General features: G+C 34.8%; 1 protein-coding gene across 1 annotated transcript; it reads left to right on the top strand.

Moving 5' to 3' along the window:
• Nucleotides 1-4829: 4829 nt before the first annotated feature.
• LOC115977447 (importin-5) lies at nucleotides 4830-16704 on the top strand. Its single transcript, XM_031099295.1, has 20 exons — nucleotides 4830-6187; nucleotides 6823-7026; nucleotides 8607-8711; nucleotides 8818-8883; nucleotides 8957-9121; nucleotides 9635-9709; nucleotides 9811-9965; nucleotides 10419-10554; nucleotides 10642-10711; nucleotides 10811-10938; nucleotides 11134-11190; nucleotides 12045-12230; nucleotides 12328-12420; nucleotides 13901-13986; nucleotides 14079-14145; nucleotides 14226-14292; nucleotides 14373-14509; nucleotides 14769-14860; nucleotides 14944-15010; nucleotides 16095-16704. The coding sequence occupies exons 1-20, from the start codon at nucleotides 4958-4960 to the stop codon at nucleotides 16257-16259; spliced, it is 3351 nt and encodes a 1116-aa protein (XP_030955155.1). The 5' UTR covers nucleotides 4830-4957; the 3' UTR covers nucleotides 16260-16704.
• Nucleotides 16705-18288: the final 1584 nt, after the last annotated feature.

Here is an 18288-nt window from a genome sequence, read left to right on the forward strand (position 1 = left end):
CAAAACATTATAAAGAATACTACTCATTAAAGTCTTACCCCTGCCCTTTTTTTGTTTTATTATCTTACATGTTAATTGTTATGTGTGAATAATTTTTATGCATGTAAGATGTATAGTTTATTACTTTTTTTTTTTTTTTTTTAATTTAATTGGGACTATAGTTCAATTGGTTGAGCTATGGGGTCATTACACTATAAAATTAAAAAAATGAAGAATAAAAACGTTCAAATTTTTTTTTTGAAATAGTTTCAACCTATGACGTCTGTTCTTAATAATAACTTTTCATCATCAAATCAAAACATCAATTAGAAATAAATAAATAAATAAAATTGTTCAATTAGTTACAAAGGGAAGCGACTTTGTCTAAAAAATTGAACACAAAAGCATTAACCTTTGAATAAAAGGAGTTAGCATAATTACAAGAAGCAAAGGAAATGAACTTTAAAAATAAAAAATAAATTCAATAGTTATAATGGAAGACGAGAGATTTAAATCATGTATGTCTCTATTTTTTTTTATATACAATATATAAATTTTAATTTAATCTAATTTAAGTGTATATGTATATCTTTATTTGAAACACTAAGATGTATCAATTGAATTAAAAGACGCTTGGCAATGGTAATGGGCTTCAAAATAGGAAAATTTAGAGCAATAAGATAAGGGAGATTGAGAGAGGTTATCCACGTGTGATAATAACCCTTTTTTTTTGGAGAATGAACGTGTGATAATAACCTAATAAACTTGTTTTGGCTTTTAATTTATTTGGCCCAAAAACATTGCTTTGTGGTACAATAATAAATGATAGCGGTTTAAGGTCGTTAAATATTGCTTCAATGATCCCACCTACTTGGCTTTTATAGAGATCTCTAAGAATGTCGAAAATCCGTAGAATTTTCTATTTACTTCTTTTTTCTTTTTTTTTAAAGAGTTTTTGTAATTTGTTTTTTTGAGAATCGAGTTTTTGTAATTAAGTCATGTGTTTATGGAAAAATGAAATTAGTTTTGTTCAGTGTTGATTTTGGGTAATTAGATCATTGTAGGCTACTTGGTTGGCTTCCCTGTATTTATTTATTTTATTTTTTGGCTTCCCTGTAAGGGATTATATCAACAAGACATTTAAAGCAATATTTAAAACATTTAAGTGCATGTGCTTCAAGCCCAAATGATTACTATTCCATTGGACTAAAAAATGAAATTAAAAAAAAAAAAAAAAAATCTATTTGGCCCTCCGATAAACACCTAAAAAAACGTTTTCCCATAAGAGATCCCTTCAAGTTGGCTTTAAACAACATGGGATAAGAATAAGATAACGTAAGAAAATAAATGTATGGGTTTTATCTTGTTTAGGCTGTTTTGATGATTAGGCTTCAGAATTGGTCCTCGACGTTGTCTAATTCCAAGGTCAAGATGGCAAGTCCACGATAAATTAATAATCAAATAGAACAAAACATGCAAATAAGGGTTTTCTTGTGGCAATTACCATTGTGAATTTTCCTATGCTTAATTAACATGGGTTCTTAAGGAACATACAATATTAATGATCATGAGGAGCACAACCCATAGCATCATGTTTGTATTTTTACAGGCTATAAAAACATGAGTTTAGGATAATCCTCAAATCTTTATTCCTTTAGACCATGAAGTTGTTGATAATATATTTACATATCTTTTGATTTGTTTATTTATTATTTATCAAACTTGCAGCTAATGAAAAAGCCCATCATAAGATTTTGAGATTTTGGAGGAGACCAAAAAACCCTTATTTAGAATAAGATCAACAGTGATGTGTTGTTTTGATTTGTCTTGTTTTGTCTTTCTTATTTGTAATTTATTTAGAACCTATTGAAGTTGTTTTGTTTTTTAGCTCAAATTTTAATATATTAAGTTAATTGAAAATGAAAATGAAAATGTGTAGCATATACGATCTTTTGTCCATCATGTTTTTATTTTTTTGGGATTAGATTCATTGTCACTTTATTTCCTAGAAAAATGAGTCAGTTATATGTGATTTAAAAGTATTTTAGAAATAAATTGGGATTATGAGTAGATTATGTATGATTTATAAGTATTTTATAAATAAAGTTGGTTTCAAAAGTTCAAGTAAAAACCCATGGTTTTGGGTCGTTGGATTGCACTTATAATGAAAGTTTAAAAGAAACAAAACAATTCTATCAAATGAATCATAGCAAAACCACATATAATCGCATAAAGTTTGATGTTGTAGAGAAAAAATGAAGCGTGAAAATTTGGAGCCACAACAATTGTCTATTGATGATGACGGTGAGCGGCAGGAAAGTTATGAGAGAGTTAGCCAATGAGGCATTGGTGAGAGAGAAATAGTTAGAGAGGGTGAGACAAGAAAGTGAGAAAATTTGCTCAAGAACTTATTGTAATATCTTGTTTATTTTGTGTGTGGATGAGATTTAGGAGGGGAGATTATTTTTTATTTAAGTTTGTTTAGAAATAAAATTTTAATTTTATTGGAAAAAAGTTCATAAATATTGTAAAAAGCAAATTATGATATATCTGTTTGTTTATGCCATTTTTCAAATTTAAGGTATTTACTTTAATTTATAGTTTTAATTATAATTTTTAAGTTATTTAAGTACATGTAATTGTAAATCCACATGACATGATTTGATTAGGCCAATTAGCATATATTGACATGCTTGGTTGGCATTTAATGAGCACGACATAATAGAGGCCTGCTACTCAAAACTAACCCCTAATGTAAAGGGTGTGTGTAAACAATTTTAAATGTTAGGGTAAAATTAAAATGACCAAAAACTTTAGGGGTGTAAAATGTTTCATTGTAAAATTTGGTCAAGGAAACATTTTAAACACCATGATTGTTTCACTATAAATTTTGGCCAAACTTGAAAATATATTCCGTTCACCATAAAACTATTTGTAAAATATTTCACTAAACACGTAGTGTCTCTCCCTCCCTATTTGGTGGCCAGATTGTTGGTCTGGTTGCCGGATTACTGACTATATAGATTGGACTAGTAGTCTTAAACATCAAAATGCTAACAATAGTTATCGGACCGATTGACGATTTTTGTGATTTGTGCTTGAAAAATTTTACGTCTCACACCAAACACCTGAAAATATTTTATTGAAAATGTGTTTCAACATAGAACGTTTTCATTATTTGAATATATTTTAAAGCGAACAAACAAAACGTTAGTCTTTGCTATAATAGAAAAAAGGGAAATTATATGTAAATGTATCTAAATATAAGTTTGTTAAAATAGAAAAAAGTGAAGTTATATGCAGGTGTATCTAAATATAAGTTTGTTGAAACAGTAAAAGTAAAGTTTTTGGATCAATTTAGCTAAAATTGTATTAAATTTTGATTATAATGCTTTTTTTACAAATCCAGCTGGTTGTAACAGTGCTATGAAGCTCGATAAAATTAGTGACATTTACTAAAATGGATGTTTACATAAAATCTGCCATCTAGTTTTTTTTTTTTTTTTGTTGGATAAGAAAATCTGTCATCTAGTTGGAAATACAATTGGTTTTTTATTTTTTATTTTATTTTTTTTATGGTCTAGTCGGAAAAACATTGGGTAAACTACAGACTGTACAAGATGCGGAAAGCTAATGAAATTAAAATCTCTTATCTCTTAACAATTTTGGTAGAAAATCATTCATTTTGGTCAAAAAGTCATAGCACATAAGATAGTGACAGTTTTTTTTTTTTTTTTTTTGAGTAAAAGATAGTGACAGTTATTATTACTAATCTAGCAGAAAATCAAACACAGAAATCAATATAAAAAAATAATCATTAATCCAAGAATAGATTAAAAATCCAATAGTGGAAGGAAACACTGAATTCCAAAACTCAATAATCTTTTAGTAAAAGCCTATTTGTGCTTTTGTGGAATCTTATTTATATACTAAAAGATAGAATTTTTGATAATTTATGTATTAAATATATTAATAAAAAGCTAAAAATTAGTTTATTATGAAAAAACTAAAAGTTAAACTATTAGAATAAGAAACTTTTTTTTTGTTTTTTGGAGAAAGTATTAGCATAAGAAACTAATACAAAAAGTAAAAAGCAAAAAGCAAATAAATTGGACCAAACACACTAAATATTTTGCTAAGCTCAAAATTTTTTATTTTTATTTTATATAAAAAAGTTGGAATAACATGCTTTGTAAGATTGTGAACAACATAATTTCCCTCAAATCAATTCGATTGCAGAAAGACTATTAAAATTTTGCTGTCTCATATCAAAAAATCAAAGGAAACCATGAAAAAATATTCATTTGAGAGAATTGGTTATCAACTCCAAATCAATTAGTAAAATATTTTATCATCAAATAAACAATTTAGGAAAATTATTGTGTACTCCCAGAGTACTATAAATACGTACTCCCTTTTCTCACATGAATGGTGGGTCTCACTAATTAAATTTATGGTAGAATCCACCATTTATGTGAGATGAGGGAATACATATTTATGATACTCCAAGAATACCTAATAATTTTTCAACAATTTAAATCAAACTATGCTTATAAAAAAAACTTTAAATTTGATGGTTTTATTTATAAAAAAAAAAATGATCGTGCTAATAATAAAAAATAAGAATAAGAAAAACGAAAAAGTAGGGCTTGTCTTGAATGGTAGATATTGTTAATTGATTTCCCTCCAAAAATAAGTGTGGAAAGGGTTTTTTTTTATTAATCATAAAAATACAGCTAATCATCCATTCATAGCCTTCCTCTTTTGCCTAAAATATCCTACCCCACTCACTCCCTTCACTTTCTTCATAATCCCTAACCTCTCCTCTCTCTCTCCCAATACAACACAACACAACACAACACATTCACTCTCTTTATCTCGCTCTCACAAAATAAGAGAGAGGCGTGCGTGTACAACCAAAAACCCTAACTCGTTCACCAAAAACACAAAACAAACAAACAAACAAAAAATAATAATAATGGATCCCGAGTCGACTCAGTTGCAGCAAGCGCAACTCGCCGTCATACTCGGTCCCGACTCGGGTCCCTTCGAGACCTTGATCTCTCACCTCATGTCCTCCTCCAACGAGCTCCGTTCCCAGGCCGAGTCGCTCTTCAACCTCTGCAAGCAGACCGATCCCGACTCGCTCTCCCTCAAGCTCGCCCACCTCCTCCAGTTCTCCGCCCACCTCGAGGCGCGCGCCATGTCCGCCATCCTCCTCCGCAAGCAGCTCACGCGCGACGACTCCTACCTCTGGCCGCGCCTCAACGTTTCCACTCAGGCCTCGCTCAAATCGATTCTGCTGTCCTCGCTGCAGCGGGAGGAGTCCAAGTCGATCTCCAAGAAGCTTTGCGACACCGTGTCGGAGCTCGCCTCCGGGATCTTGCCAGATAACGGCTGGCCGGAGCTGTTGCCGTTCATGTTCCAATGCGTCTCGTCCGATTCTCCGAAGCTGCAGGAATCGGCTTTCTTGATCTTCGCGCAGCTGTCGCAGTACATCGGCGACACGCTCGCTCCACATATCAAGAACCTGCACGCCGTGTTCTTGCAGTGCTTGACGTCTTCGTCGAGCTCCGACGTGAAGATCGCCGCGTTGAATGCCGTGATCAATTTCATTCAGTGCTTGTCGAGTTCGGCTGATCGCGACCGGTTCCAGGACCTCCTGCCGGCGATGATGACGACGCTGACCGAGGCGTTGAATAACGGTAACGAGGTGACGGCGCAGGAGGCCTTGGAGCTTTTGATCGAGCTCGCCGGAACCGAGCCAAGGTTTCTACGGCGGCAGCTGGTGGACGTGGTGGGATCGATGTTGCAGATAGCGGAAGCCGACGGGTTAGAGGAGGGAACAAGGCATTTGGCGATCGAGTTCGTGATAACCCTCGCGGAGGCAAGGGAGCGAGCTCCAGGGATGATGAGGAAGTTGCCACAATTCATAAGCAGACTCTTTGCTATCCTGATGAAGTTGCTCCTCGATATCGAGGACGATCCTGCGTGGCATAGCGCCGAGACTGAGGACGAGGACGCTGGCGAGACGAGCAATTACAGTGTTGCACAGGAGTGTTTGGACCGGTTGTCGATTTCTTTGGGAGGCAATACGATTGTTCCCGTGGCGTCTGAGCAGCTTCCCGTGTATTTGGCAGCTCCTGAGTGGCAGAAACACCATGCTGCTTTGATTGCTCTTGCGCAAATTGCAGAGGGTTGCGCCAAGGTATTGAAATGTTAATACTGTTTGCTTATTTCTGATAATGAAATGTGATTCTATTTAGTTCTAGTATATTTGAAATGTGAATTTAGAGAATGTTAACTATGATTTTTTGATTTGTTGTCATATAATAGATGTTGGGCTTTTGATAATCAATATTCAGTAATGGAAATGGTGATATTAGTTCATTTTAGAATACTATTTGAGTATGGATTTTAGTTAGAATCTTCACATGCTTGATATGACACTGGCAGTGAATTCCACTCTGGCAATGAGTTCTCCATTGTGTTTCGTTAGTTATTCACTGTCACTAAAAGGGTAACTTGAATGGGGATATTAAAGTCGAGTTTTTGGTCAGTTACTTTGCATTATTTGATAATGCCACATGAAATAGATTAATGGAAAATGGAAATATTCTTATCATTGTTTGCAAACACACCTCTACTGGAAGTACTTTTCTTTGTTGTGATTTTTATTCTGTACCTTATGTTCACCTGATGAAGTTTATTGGGGTTTGCTTTTATGATGATTATGTTCTACTTGGCAGAGTGTTTTGTAGATCAAACTTTCTCTGTTAGTTATATGGATTATATTCCTTTGTTGTTTTAGTGATTTTTTATTATCTGTTCCTATTTATACAGGTGATGATAAAAAACTTGGACCATGTTTTGGCAATGGTTTTAAATTCTTTCCAACACCCACACCCCCGTGTGAGGTGGGCAGCTATCAATGCAATTGGGCAATTGTCCACAGATTTGGGTCCAGACTTGCAAGTTCAGTATCATGGGCAGGTGCTGCCAGCACTTGCTGCATCTATGGATGATTTCCAGAATCCTAGAGTACAGGTTAGTTGCTTCTGTTGGCATTTTGTGCTTTTTTCTGAATTACTGTTTCCGTGCGTTATGGTGTCTAGATTTCTCTACAAACTGTTCTTATGTTACCTTGCAAAAAAGATAAACTAGCGTCTTACCTATCAAAAAAAAAAAAAAAAAAGCAATGAGATATAACAAGAAGTAGATAATGCTTAATCTAATGTATTAGCATAGATTGCACCTGCTTTTAGACGCTGATCAGATTAATGTGTGTTAGAATAAAATTTTTCCCACTTATTTACTTTTGGTGATCATCAGTCATTAATGGAATAAACCTTAGCTGGTATGTGAGTAGTGGTCATGCTAGAGCCAATAGAAACTTCAGGAATAAAATTTGTTGAATAAAATGATCTGGCATTCTGGAATTTTTATTACTAGGGACTTTCTTTGGTTGCAGCCTTCACTTTTGCTGTTAAGATATAAAAATAATTAATTTAAAAAGTTCCATGTCTGTTTTCTAGTACCTACTGAATTCTTGAAGTGATTTTAGCTACTTTCTAACTTAAATGAGTTCAGAAATTAGCCAATATTAATTGTTAAATAGTGGTGTTTTGCACCTAATTATACCTGTGAACAGTGATAGATAATTTGTGAAATTCTCTTGAATAGGAAATTTATACTTACACACCTAGTAAATATGAGGTTTTGTGGTCAATGGATTGGAATGTAATTATACCAATATCTTGTTAGTGTGGCTTGCTTTTGGAGCATTACTCTGTATAAACTTCCTGTTTAGTTTAAAAGATGTATATTTTTTCTTATAATTGTTTGACATTCTAATAACTTTCTATTCAACATCTCTTTATATGTTTTCTATTTGAAAATTTAGTCTTGATCTAGGTGTAATTTTAAATCAAAATGATGAAATCAAGCTTTTTAATTTATGCTTGGATAGAAAATTGGAGTAATGCTTCAAGTGCAAGCCACACTGACAAGATGTTCCCCTCCTAGTGTTTCCGTTGGCAATCCAGGGTTCAAATCCCCCACCCCCAACAATCGTTTTAGTAAGAAAATTGGACTATGCCTTCCTCTAACTGTGTTTCTGATGGCATCCTTTCTGCACATGGCCTCTAACTTAATCCAGTGTATTTGGAATCTAAACTGCATCTAGCATCTTCTACACAGTTCTCTGAAGCAACGGATTTATACTCACCTTTGGTAATTTGTTTGAAATAAATGGTGCAAGAGGGGGCCTTTAAATTACACAACAAATAGCAAGACATAAATTTAATTTGACTATTAACACCCTCTTGGTCCCTTTTTATTGTCTAAATCCATTTGGTTGGCATGTTAGATGGATGGAGTCTATAAATTCAATCTTAGGGAAATAGTATATGTTTTTCTTTGAGTATGACATAACAAATTTAAGAGTTCTTTGTGAATGACATAACAAGACCTTATTTTGCTTACCATGCTACCTATTAAGTGGTTGAATTATTTTTGCATTTATACTGAAATCTTTGGACTCTTGGTATATTTACTACATTATTGTTTGTTGGTTCTTGAGGTCTACTGGGTGATTTTTGTTTTCTCCAAATTTTGTTTATCTACAGGCACATGCTGCTTCAGCAGTGCTCAACTTCAGTGAAAACTGCACTCCAGATATCTTAACACCTTACTTAGATGGAATAGTGAGCAAATTGCTTGTACTACTGCAGGTATCCGAAACAAACAAACAAACAAACAAAAAACTTTACCATCAGTACATCTGTATGAAATTAAATAATTTCTTCTATACCTTATTGTCTTATATGCATCTTGCAGAATGGGAAACAAATGGTGCAAGAGGGTGCCCTGACTGCTTTGGCATCAGTTGCCGATTCATCTCAGGTACTTCATGAAATAATCTGGTCATTAATTTTGTTGCTAGCAAATGACTGTCTAACACTGAGGGTATACGTAGGAGCACTTCCAAAAATACTATGATGCGGTTATGCCTTACCTGAAAGCAATCTTGGTGAATGCCACTGACAAATCAAACCGCATGCTCCGAGCAAAATCCATGGAGTGCATTAGTTTAGTTGGAATGGCTGTTGGAAAGGAGAAGTTTAGGGATGATGCTAAGCAGGTAAGTAGCATTATATAAGTAGAACACTCCCTTATCTACCACTTTTCTCTCCAACCCCTTCACTCTCTTTTAGAATATGCATTTTAAATTCAGTTTGTTTCATCCCAAGGGTCATGGATTGATAAAATATTTTCTATGGTTTTTCGTAAGCATTACCATTTGCTTAGTTTGTTTTATTCATTGAGACTAAAGCCAGAACCTTTACTGTTTTCTCTCTTTCTTTCATTCTCAAAGTCTTACATTTTCTCCCTTCCACTCTCTCCCCTTTTCCTTTCACTTATATGGACCTCCTAATGGGTATTTTTCTTCTTTAAATATAATACCGTATAACTTAACATTACAAGTGTGTAGTAAAGTGTTCTTCCATATGGTGAAAGATGATGTAATTTGAGCCTTGCAACCAGTTTACTTGATGCTGTCTCTTTCTTCCCCATCAAAATTTTTTTTTTCTCTCATTATATTTACTTTATTATAGGCAACTGTATCTAATGTTTTTTTTTGGGGTAACGCAAGGTTATGGAAGTGCTTATGTCTTTGCAAGGATCTCAGATGGAGACAGATGATCCAACCACAAGTTACATGCTACAAGTATGTTGTCATCATTTAATATGTACAAAAAACAGCATTGTATTATCTAACAATTATTATTGTTATATTCTTTTTATGACACCTACACTATTATGTTGTAGGCATGGGCTAGACTCTGCAAGTGTTTGGGACAAGATTTTCTTCCTTATATGAGTGTTGTCATGCCCCCACTGCTTCAGTCTGCTCAACTTAAACCTGATGTAACCATTACATCTGCGGATTCAGATAATGATATTGAAGACTCTGATGATGAAAGGTCTGCACATTTTTTATACCTTTAAGTTCATTTAATACCTACAAAATTAGAGTTATGAGTATGCAGTATATAATGTCTGTCTTTGTGTTCCCTTCTGGCATTATTTTTTTCCTACATTTTTTTTTTTGTTTTTCTAATTATCTAAGCAATGCAAGGTTTCCTTATTTTTGCAACTTTGACAGGTATTGTTTTAGATCTCTTTTCTCTAATGTTCTTAATCTCTCTCTATTAATGAACACACACACACACACACACACACATGTCCATGCTTGTGTGCACCCAAATGCAAACAATACTGCACTTGCATATTTAAATGCACATGATATTATTGCATTTGAAGTCCTTTATTTGATGCTGTGATCATTGCATTTTAGGCAAGCTGTGTCTCAATGCTGGTGTTTGTCTTGCTAAATTGTATTGGTTATCATGCTAAGAGTTGTGGTTCTGTTGCAGTATGGAGACCATTACTCTTGGGGATAAAAGGATAGGGATCAAGACTAGTGTCCTAGAGGAAAAAGCTACAGCTTGTAATATGCTATGTTGCTATGCTGATGAGTTGAAAGAAGGATTCTTCCCATGGATTGATCAGGTTAGCCAAAATGCATATTTTTTGGATTTTTCTTATTGGGATTTTGAACAACTCTGATACTTACAGATTGATGCATCTGTTATGCAGGTGGCCCCAACTTTGGTTCCACTTCTCAAATTTTATTTCCATGAAGAAGTTAGGAAAGCAGCTGTTTCGGGTATACAATTGACTTTATATTACTCTCCTTTTCTTTTCCCGACATTCCATTTCTTGTTAAATCTCTTGATGGAGAACATTTTTTTTTTTTTTTTTTAAGCCATGCCGGAGCTACTGCGTTCTGCAAAATTAGCTGTGGAGAAGGGGCAAGCTCAAGGTCGTAATGAGTCCTATGTTAAGCAATTGTCTGACTACGTTGTTCCGGCTCTAGTGGAAGCATTACATAAGGTGATTGTTGTTTTGTTCAAGATTTGTTGTGGATGGGCACCACCCCCCCCCCCCCCCCCCCCCTCCCTCCCCCAAGCACGTGGCCCCCAGCCCCCTTTCCCTATTTTGCCTGATATTCATTTTCTGATGGTGTGGAATTTTTGTTTATATGATTCTTCTTGAGGGTGGTGAAGTATTTATTTATTTATTTTGCAGGAACCTGATACAGAGATCTGTGCAAGTATGTTGGATGCAATAAACGAATGCATACAGGTTTGCCAAACTCTATGATGTTTAATTACACAACCTCCATTGGCATCCAATTGTCATGTTTTGGAATTATTCTTCATCAGATACAATTAACTATCTTGAAATCACATTATCAGTGTAGAATTGCATTAGAATTATATATCCCTTTGTTATTTTCTGCTAGAGACTGACAAATTAATTAGGATTCGGAATATTCTATATTGGTTGAGATCTTACTGGATGCTTAAGCTAACTACTTATCTTCCATCAAAATGTTTTTCTTTTAGAGGTGGAAATAAAGGGTTTGGCAATTATATCTAGTTACATAAGAAAAAAATCAGGAGTGCACAATGTAAAGCAATCCTGTCGCCTGCAAATTTTATTATTTATTCTGTTGGATAATTGTGTCTATGTATATCTCTCCTTACTTGTGTTGTACCTTTGGTAGAGGATGTATTTTCCCAAATATGAGATGGATGTGTAACAAAGTAATTTACTAATTATATTATAAGTGTGCCAGAATGTTTGGTTGGTTTAACAAAAAACTTGTTTCTTTTAGTAGCAGTCTCTTTTTACTAATACACTATTATTCCTTATAACAGAGTGTTCTCCAGTACACCCTCCCCCCCACAAAAAAAAAGAAAAAAGAAGGGTTGTGGGTGTATGTGCTCACAGCCTTGGGCATTATGAACACTCCAAATTTTGGATGTGTTGCTTGTTCCATTATCTGTTCTACTTCTGCACTTGTAGTTAAAACTTCATTTTGAATCTCTTGGTGGCAGTTCGCTCCTTAAAAATTTCCTTTTCCAATTTTCTGCATGCTGAATAGCATAGAAAATCACTGAAGCTACATTGCTAAAATTTTTGTTGTCTTTCAGATATCTGGAACGCTTTTGGACGAAATCCAAGTCAGGTCCATCGTGGATGAGATAAAACAGGTTATCACAGCCAGTTCGAGTAGAAAAAGAGAGAGGGCTGAGAGGACCAAAGCTGAAGATTTTGATGCCGAGGAGAGTGAATTGATTAAAGAAGAAAATGAGCAAGAAGAAGAAGTTTTTGACCAAGTTAGATTTGTCACATTCTATCCTTTAACCATAGTTAATATTTTGACAATACATAAAATATCCTGTTTCTTGCCTTATTCCTTGTTTCTCACTTTAGGTGGGTGAAATCTTGGGAACTTTGATCAAAACATTCAAAGCCTCTTTCTTGCCCTTCTTTGATGAGCTGTCAACGTATCTCACACCTATGTGGGTAAGTTCTGCCACTTTTTTGGTTCACTCTCAGTTTTGATTTTGATATGTTTTGTTCCTCTAATACTCATTCTTGTGGAAAATTGGAGTGTTTAATCTGTATGGAATCTTTCATTAAGGGCTCACTGTTGATAGGTTTTGTTCTTTCTTTTGCCAATGAGCTCTAGCTCAATTGGCCCTTCCTCCCCTTGCAAGTGCTAGGTGGAGGCTGAGGTCGTGGGTTCAAGACCCATGAGGTGCATGTAATGTTTGTGCTTGCTTTCGCGCGGTTTATCGTGTTGAACTGATGCCCTCACCAAATTGGTTTTTTTTTTTGTTTGTTTTGTTTTTGTTTTTGTTTTTATTTTTTATTATTACTATTATTTATTTTTTGTTGTTTGGAAAATATTCTTTATATCGTCCTTGGCTTTAGCTGCATAGCCTGTTGCCATTTGCTGATTATTTTGTAATCATCTAGTGGGCATGACATAAGTCTATTGGTTAATTGTAATGGTGAAAGTTGTGACCTCGCCAAAATGTGATTTTGGTTTGGTAAGCACCTTCTCCAAAGATCATAGTCAAACGCAGGATCTTCAATTGCTTTTTTAAGAAGCTATAAGCAGTGAGAATACAATCATCAGCAACAGTGGGTTTCAACTACTCTCTCTCTCTATTTCAAGACAAATATTTGGTAGGAAATATTTAGAATGTGATACAATAATGTATAGGTATATTGTTGGTGGCATTTTTAAGTTTTTTTTTTTTTTCTAGGAGAAAATTTATGAAACACTATTTTTGAGACAGGTAACAAAGGAATAGACTAATTAGGACCCTGGTAGTGTAACTTTGATACTGTGGGTTGATCAATAATCCGTAGGAGGAGAAGACTCAAGTGGATGAAGTGCATGGACACTAGAGGAAGGTCCCATGACTTATGAAATAATTGTAGATATGGCCTGAAATAGAGTGTTGTCGTGAGCAAACAATTTTGTAGTTGACTTGAATGTCTGGTTCAAGGTTTTCTTGAGTGTAGTTAACATCATTGCTCATGGAAGGTTGCATCTACATGATAGTTCTTTATGATTTTTGTGGAATCTCCTACCCAAGGTTTCAATAACACTCTCTTGCTTTCTTTTTGTATGACTTGGCCACTGCTTGTTATCTCTTCTGGTTTATTTTGAAAATCACATCATGTGTGGTAAATCTAGAGACAATTCCATGTTTGTGTGTGTGTGTGTGTGTGTGTGTGTGTGTGTATAAATCTTTTGTAACCAGCTCTTTCATCCTCTTCGTTTCAAAAATACTGTACAATGTATCTAAATTTAATTTGGCAGATTTCAGCTTATTTTCTTGTGGGATGTCTTGGACCTTTACAAGATTCTTGCTAACTCTTTGATTTGCTGTGATGATATTTTGTTTTGTGAACACCTATTTTTCACTGTTTGTGTTTTGTGATCAGTTATTTTTGCCCCCTTGAATACTGTGTTTTGTTCTGATTATAGGGTAAGGATAAGACACCTGAAGAGAGGAGGATTGCAATTTGCATCTTTGATGATGTGGCAGAACAGTGTCGTGAAGCAGCACTTAAGTATGCTCTAGCTTAGTGTTTATTTTGAATAATGAACGTCATAAAGAAATTAATATAATCCCATCATTTTCCCCCTGTTGTGGATGGAACAGGTACTATGACACGTTTCTTCCCTTCCTGTTGGAGGCTTGCAATGATGACAATCCTGATGTTCGACAGGTCTGCACTTGGTAAAACTTTGTGGTTACAATGCTTTAAATTTGTAGTTGTCATTTGACTTGTACTTCTATTTTTTTCAGGCAGCTGTATATGGACTTGGGGTTTGTGCAGAGTTTGGTGGATCAGTAGTCAAACCTCTGGTTGGAGGTATTTTTGCTTGCATCTTTTGGAGGATTTTAATATCTAAGGAGTTGTATAATGGTTAAAATATTTACTTCTTTATCCAGAGGCTCTTTCGAGGCTAAATGCTGTGATACGGCATCCCAATGCCCTGGAACCTGATAATATTATGGCCTATGATAATGCTGTTTCTGCACTGGGAAAAATATGCCAGTTCCATCGTGACAGCATAGATTCATCTCAGGTACTTCCACATCTCTATTTGAAACACCCCCCCCCCCCCCAAAAAAAAAAAGAAAAAAAAAAGAAGAGAAAAAAGCTATTGGATCATTGGATGTGATACTGTACGTCTGTCAGTATTTTGTCTCCATTGAAATTACATAGGTCTGATGATGTTTATAAATATATTTCTTACTAACATTCAAAGCGCTACAAAAGAAGATTTTGGTAGCTATCCTTTGCATTGGCCTTTCCTCAGATTGCAGCTCCTTCTGGTTTCGCAGGTTGTTCCTGCATGGTTAAACTGCTTGCCAATAAAAAGTGATTTGATTGAGGCGAAAGTTGTTCATGAGCAGCTTTGTTCAATGGTGGAGAGGTAAACTTCAATCTGGGTTGAGTTGTGCTCCTCTTATCATTAACTTCCATCATATTAATTAAGGAGTTTCTTTCAATCTACAGGTCAGACAGTGAAATTTTGGGTCCCAACAATCAATACCTTCCTAAAATTGTGGCAGTATTTGCTGAGGTTAGTTTCTCATGGTTGTATTGATTAAGCACCCTTAATTTCAGTGCCTGATTATCTAATAATGAAAATGTTTTGGTGACCTCAAAAGATGTGTGCTTAGGCAATCTGTTTTATCTTCCAGTACTGTATTGTAAACGTCTGAAATCATCTTTTCTCCACTATATCTGGTTTATGCATCTACTAGTTAACTTTGTAGTATGCAACAATAAGTAGTGATCTGAGGTAAAGGCTAGGCTTCTGTTTGCGTGTGTGTTACAATGACACACCATCTCCAGAGAATACAGAACGTATTCACCAGTCCTCAAAACTAGATTTTATAGGAAACTAATACCTTTAGAAACACCACGTCACACCCAAGCCCGCTTCGTGCATTCCGAAAACAGTAGAGTTTGGTGTGGAATTTGAGTCCAAAACCTTACACTCATGTCCATCTTACAAACATCTAACTAATAAACCATGCTCAAGATAAAAGAAAAAGTTATCCGACTAGCCATAAGTTATTAGGTCTTATATACTCATTTATTTTTTCAACATGAGGTTCTTCTCCATCCTCAAATCCCCCTAATTTCTAATAGAGGGGTGGGATTTGATCCCAAATCTGTACGATACCAAGAGGCTTTGTAACTTGAACTAGCTGGTGCCTATAATATTCTATTATTCTCTTACATAGTCTTTGTGATAAGACTGAAGTGCCTATGTTGTAAATTTCCTTCATCTAGCATAGGATGTGAAAGAAAGAATTTGTACACTTTGATTCTTTTTAGGCACACCCATATTGCAAAATCTTGAGATAAAGATTGATTGGGCACTAATCTTTGTACCCATGACAGACTTGTATTAATTTTTTATTTTAGGGAATATGTTTGTTACTAGTAATTTCCTTGTATTCTAAAGTGTACTTTTGGTCTTATCCAATGCCAATCTTTAGTCCCTGTGGAGAGTCTGCTTTGATTTGCATGATGCACCTAAATATTTAGTGTACTTATTAAGCGTGTTGCTTGAATTATTGCCACTCACTGTTAAAGATTTTTGATACACTACAGAAAATAATTGTACTTGTTAACACTGCCTGCAATTTTCTTAGGTTCTATGTGCTGGTAAGGATCTAGCAACAGAACAAACTGCAAGCCGAATGATTAATCTGCTGAGGCAGCTTCAGCAGACTTTACCACCATCCACCCTGGCCTCTACTTGGTCCTCTTTGCAACCCCAGCAGCAGCTTGCCTTGCAATCTATCCTCTCTCAATAGTATCTTTGATGAAAGGTGGCACCGTGCTGTTTTTGGAGACTGCATTTTCTGGTCTGTTTGTGTCAAATATATTTATTACCCATTCTTTTCCATAAGATGGTTCCCGTCATTCCCTTTTTGCATGATGCTATACAACAAGGCGGCATCAATTTGAGTGTGTAAGTCATCGTTGCGATTGAAAATGAATGTAGGATGTGTATATTACAAGTTTTATTTATAGTGTGGTTCTCATAAGAGAAGGGTAGCTATGGTGATTTTGAGATATTTTTTTTTTCACCCTTTTGCCAATTTTATTGGTGGTTGGTGCGTGAGATTTGAGGGTTGTCAAGTGAGGCAATTCTTGTAGCAGTTTTGGCCCCATTGTGTTTTTCATTTCAAACACACTTGGAATATTCTTCTGAATTATTAATGGTGAATTCTTTTTTGACGCTTGCAGTTTTTGAAACCCATGTCCAATTAAATGAATTGATTCTTTCTTTGATTCGCGGAGACACTGTGGACAGTACCATGATTAATATTCTCTGTTGGGTGATAAGCTCTAGTTTCTGTCACATTGGGCGTGCGTGCCAAAATATCCAAAATAATGCTATAGTAACAAGTTAAACAAAAAAAAAAAAAGTTTTTTTATTCAATTCTCTCTTGAATTGAATAAAATAATAATAATAACAAGGGAAGAATATTTAAATGAATTGGTAAAAAAATAGAATATATGTAAGGTGTATTGTTAAGTAGTATGCTAAAATAGATATATTTTTTTGGAGTGCTAAATGTTAAATCTTTTTGCAATACAAATTGACTGAAATTGCAATGAGTCAATGACCATTCGTGCATTCATTTCTGAAGCACTGTGCGCTGGGTTTGTTTAATAATTTGGCTTACTTAGAGTATTCTCATAAGATTTACTATAAATATTCTATTTTGACACACCAAAAAATATATTTTATTATTTTAGCACATCGTTTTATAATATGTTTTACATCACATGTTCTATTCTTCAATTTCATATATTAAAATAATATATACAACACGTTAAAAAAACCAACAATATGTAAAAATACAAAATAAATAACCCACCACCCCCACACCCCACCTCACCAATCACTATCATCCATCACCTCACAACCCACCATCAAAGACACCAAAACCACCCCATCAAACACCCAAAATCAAACCCACAACATTAGAACACCACAACTCAAAATAAAAACTATTGCCTTAGTGGTGAATCGGCAATACCTTCAACGAATTAATAACACTGAAATACAAACCCAATAAGTTGAGACGCTAGACGAAACAGTAATGCTTTGCTCTGAGATGAACTAAACCGAACCAAGTAGCTTCAATGTATGAGATAGAACAGAGAGGAGAGGGTGAAAAAAAAAAAAAAAAATAGTGAAGGAGATTTTATAGATTAGTGATGATGGAATTTGTGAGATAGTAAAAAGGAAATTGGTGGTGGCTCATGAATGGGAAGAGAAGAGGGGAGAATAAAAGAGTCTATGAGAGTGGAGAGAGTGAAGTAGTGAATGTGTGGCTCAAAGTGAAGATAAGAAGAGATATTTTATTTGAGATGAGAGAGAAAGATGAATAAAAAATAAATGGTATTTCCTTCTATACCGTTTCAAAGATGAGATTTTACTGTAGCAAACACACCTCATGATTGTCTGTTTTTGGTGTTTGGTGTGCCAAATGTCAAATATTTGGCATTTGGCACACCTGATGAGAATGCTCCCTCTAGTTTGGTTAGAACCTTGAAAATACAGAGCTTGTTTCAATTGTACGAAGTGAATTACCAGGAAAAGAGATGGATTATATCACTGACTTAAAACAGTGATACTAAAGGAGCCTTAATAAGAACAGGTGTTGTGAAGATGATTTTGTTGTTTATGGCGCTTAAAGGTGACTATTAAATCTGGATCTGTTATACCTGTGGACAGTTTATACAATGCAAGTGACTGAAAATGGTGATATAGATTGTAGATTACCAATTGAAATAGATGAAAGTAACACTGGACTCCGAATTCATTAC

This window comes from Quercus lobata, chromosome 1, assembly GCF_001633185.2.
Source record: "Quercus lobata isolate SW786 chromosome 1, ValleyOak3.0 Primary Assembly, whole genome shotgun sequence".
NCBI lineage: Eukaryota > Viridiplantae > Streptophyta > Magnoliopsida > Fagales > Fagaceae > Quercus > Quercus lobata.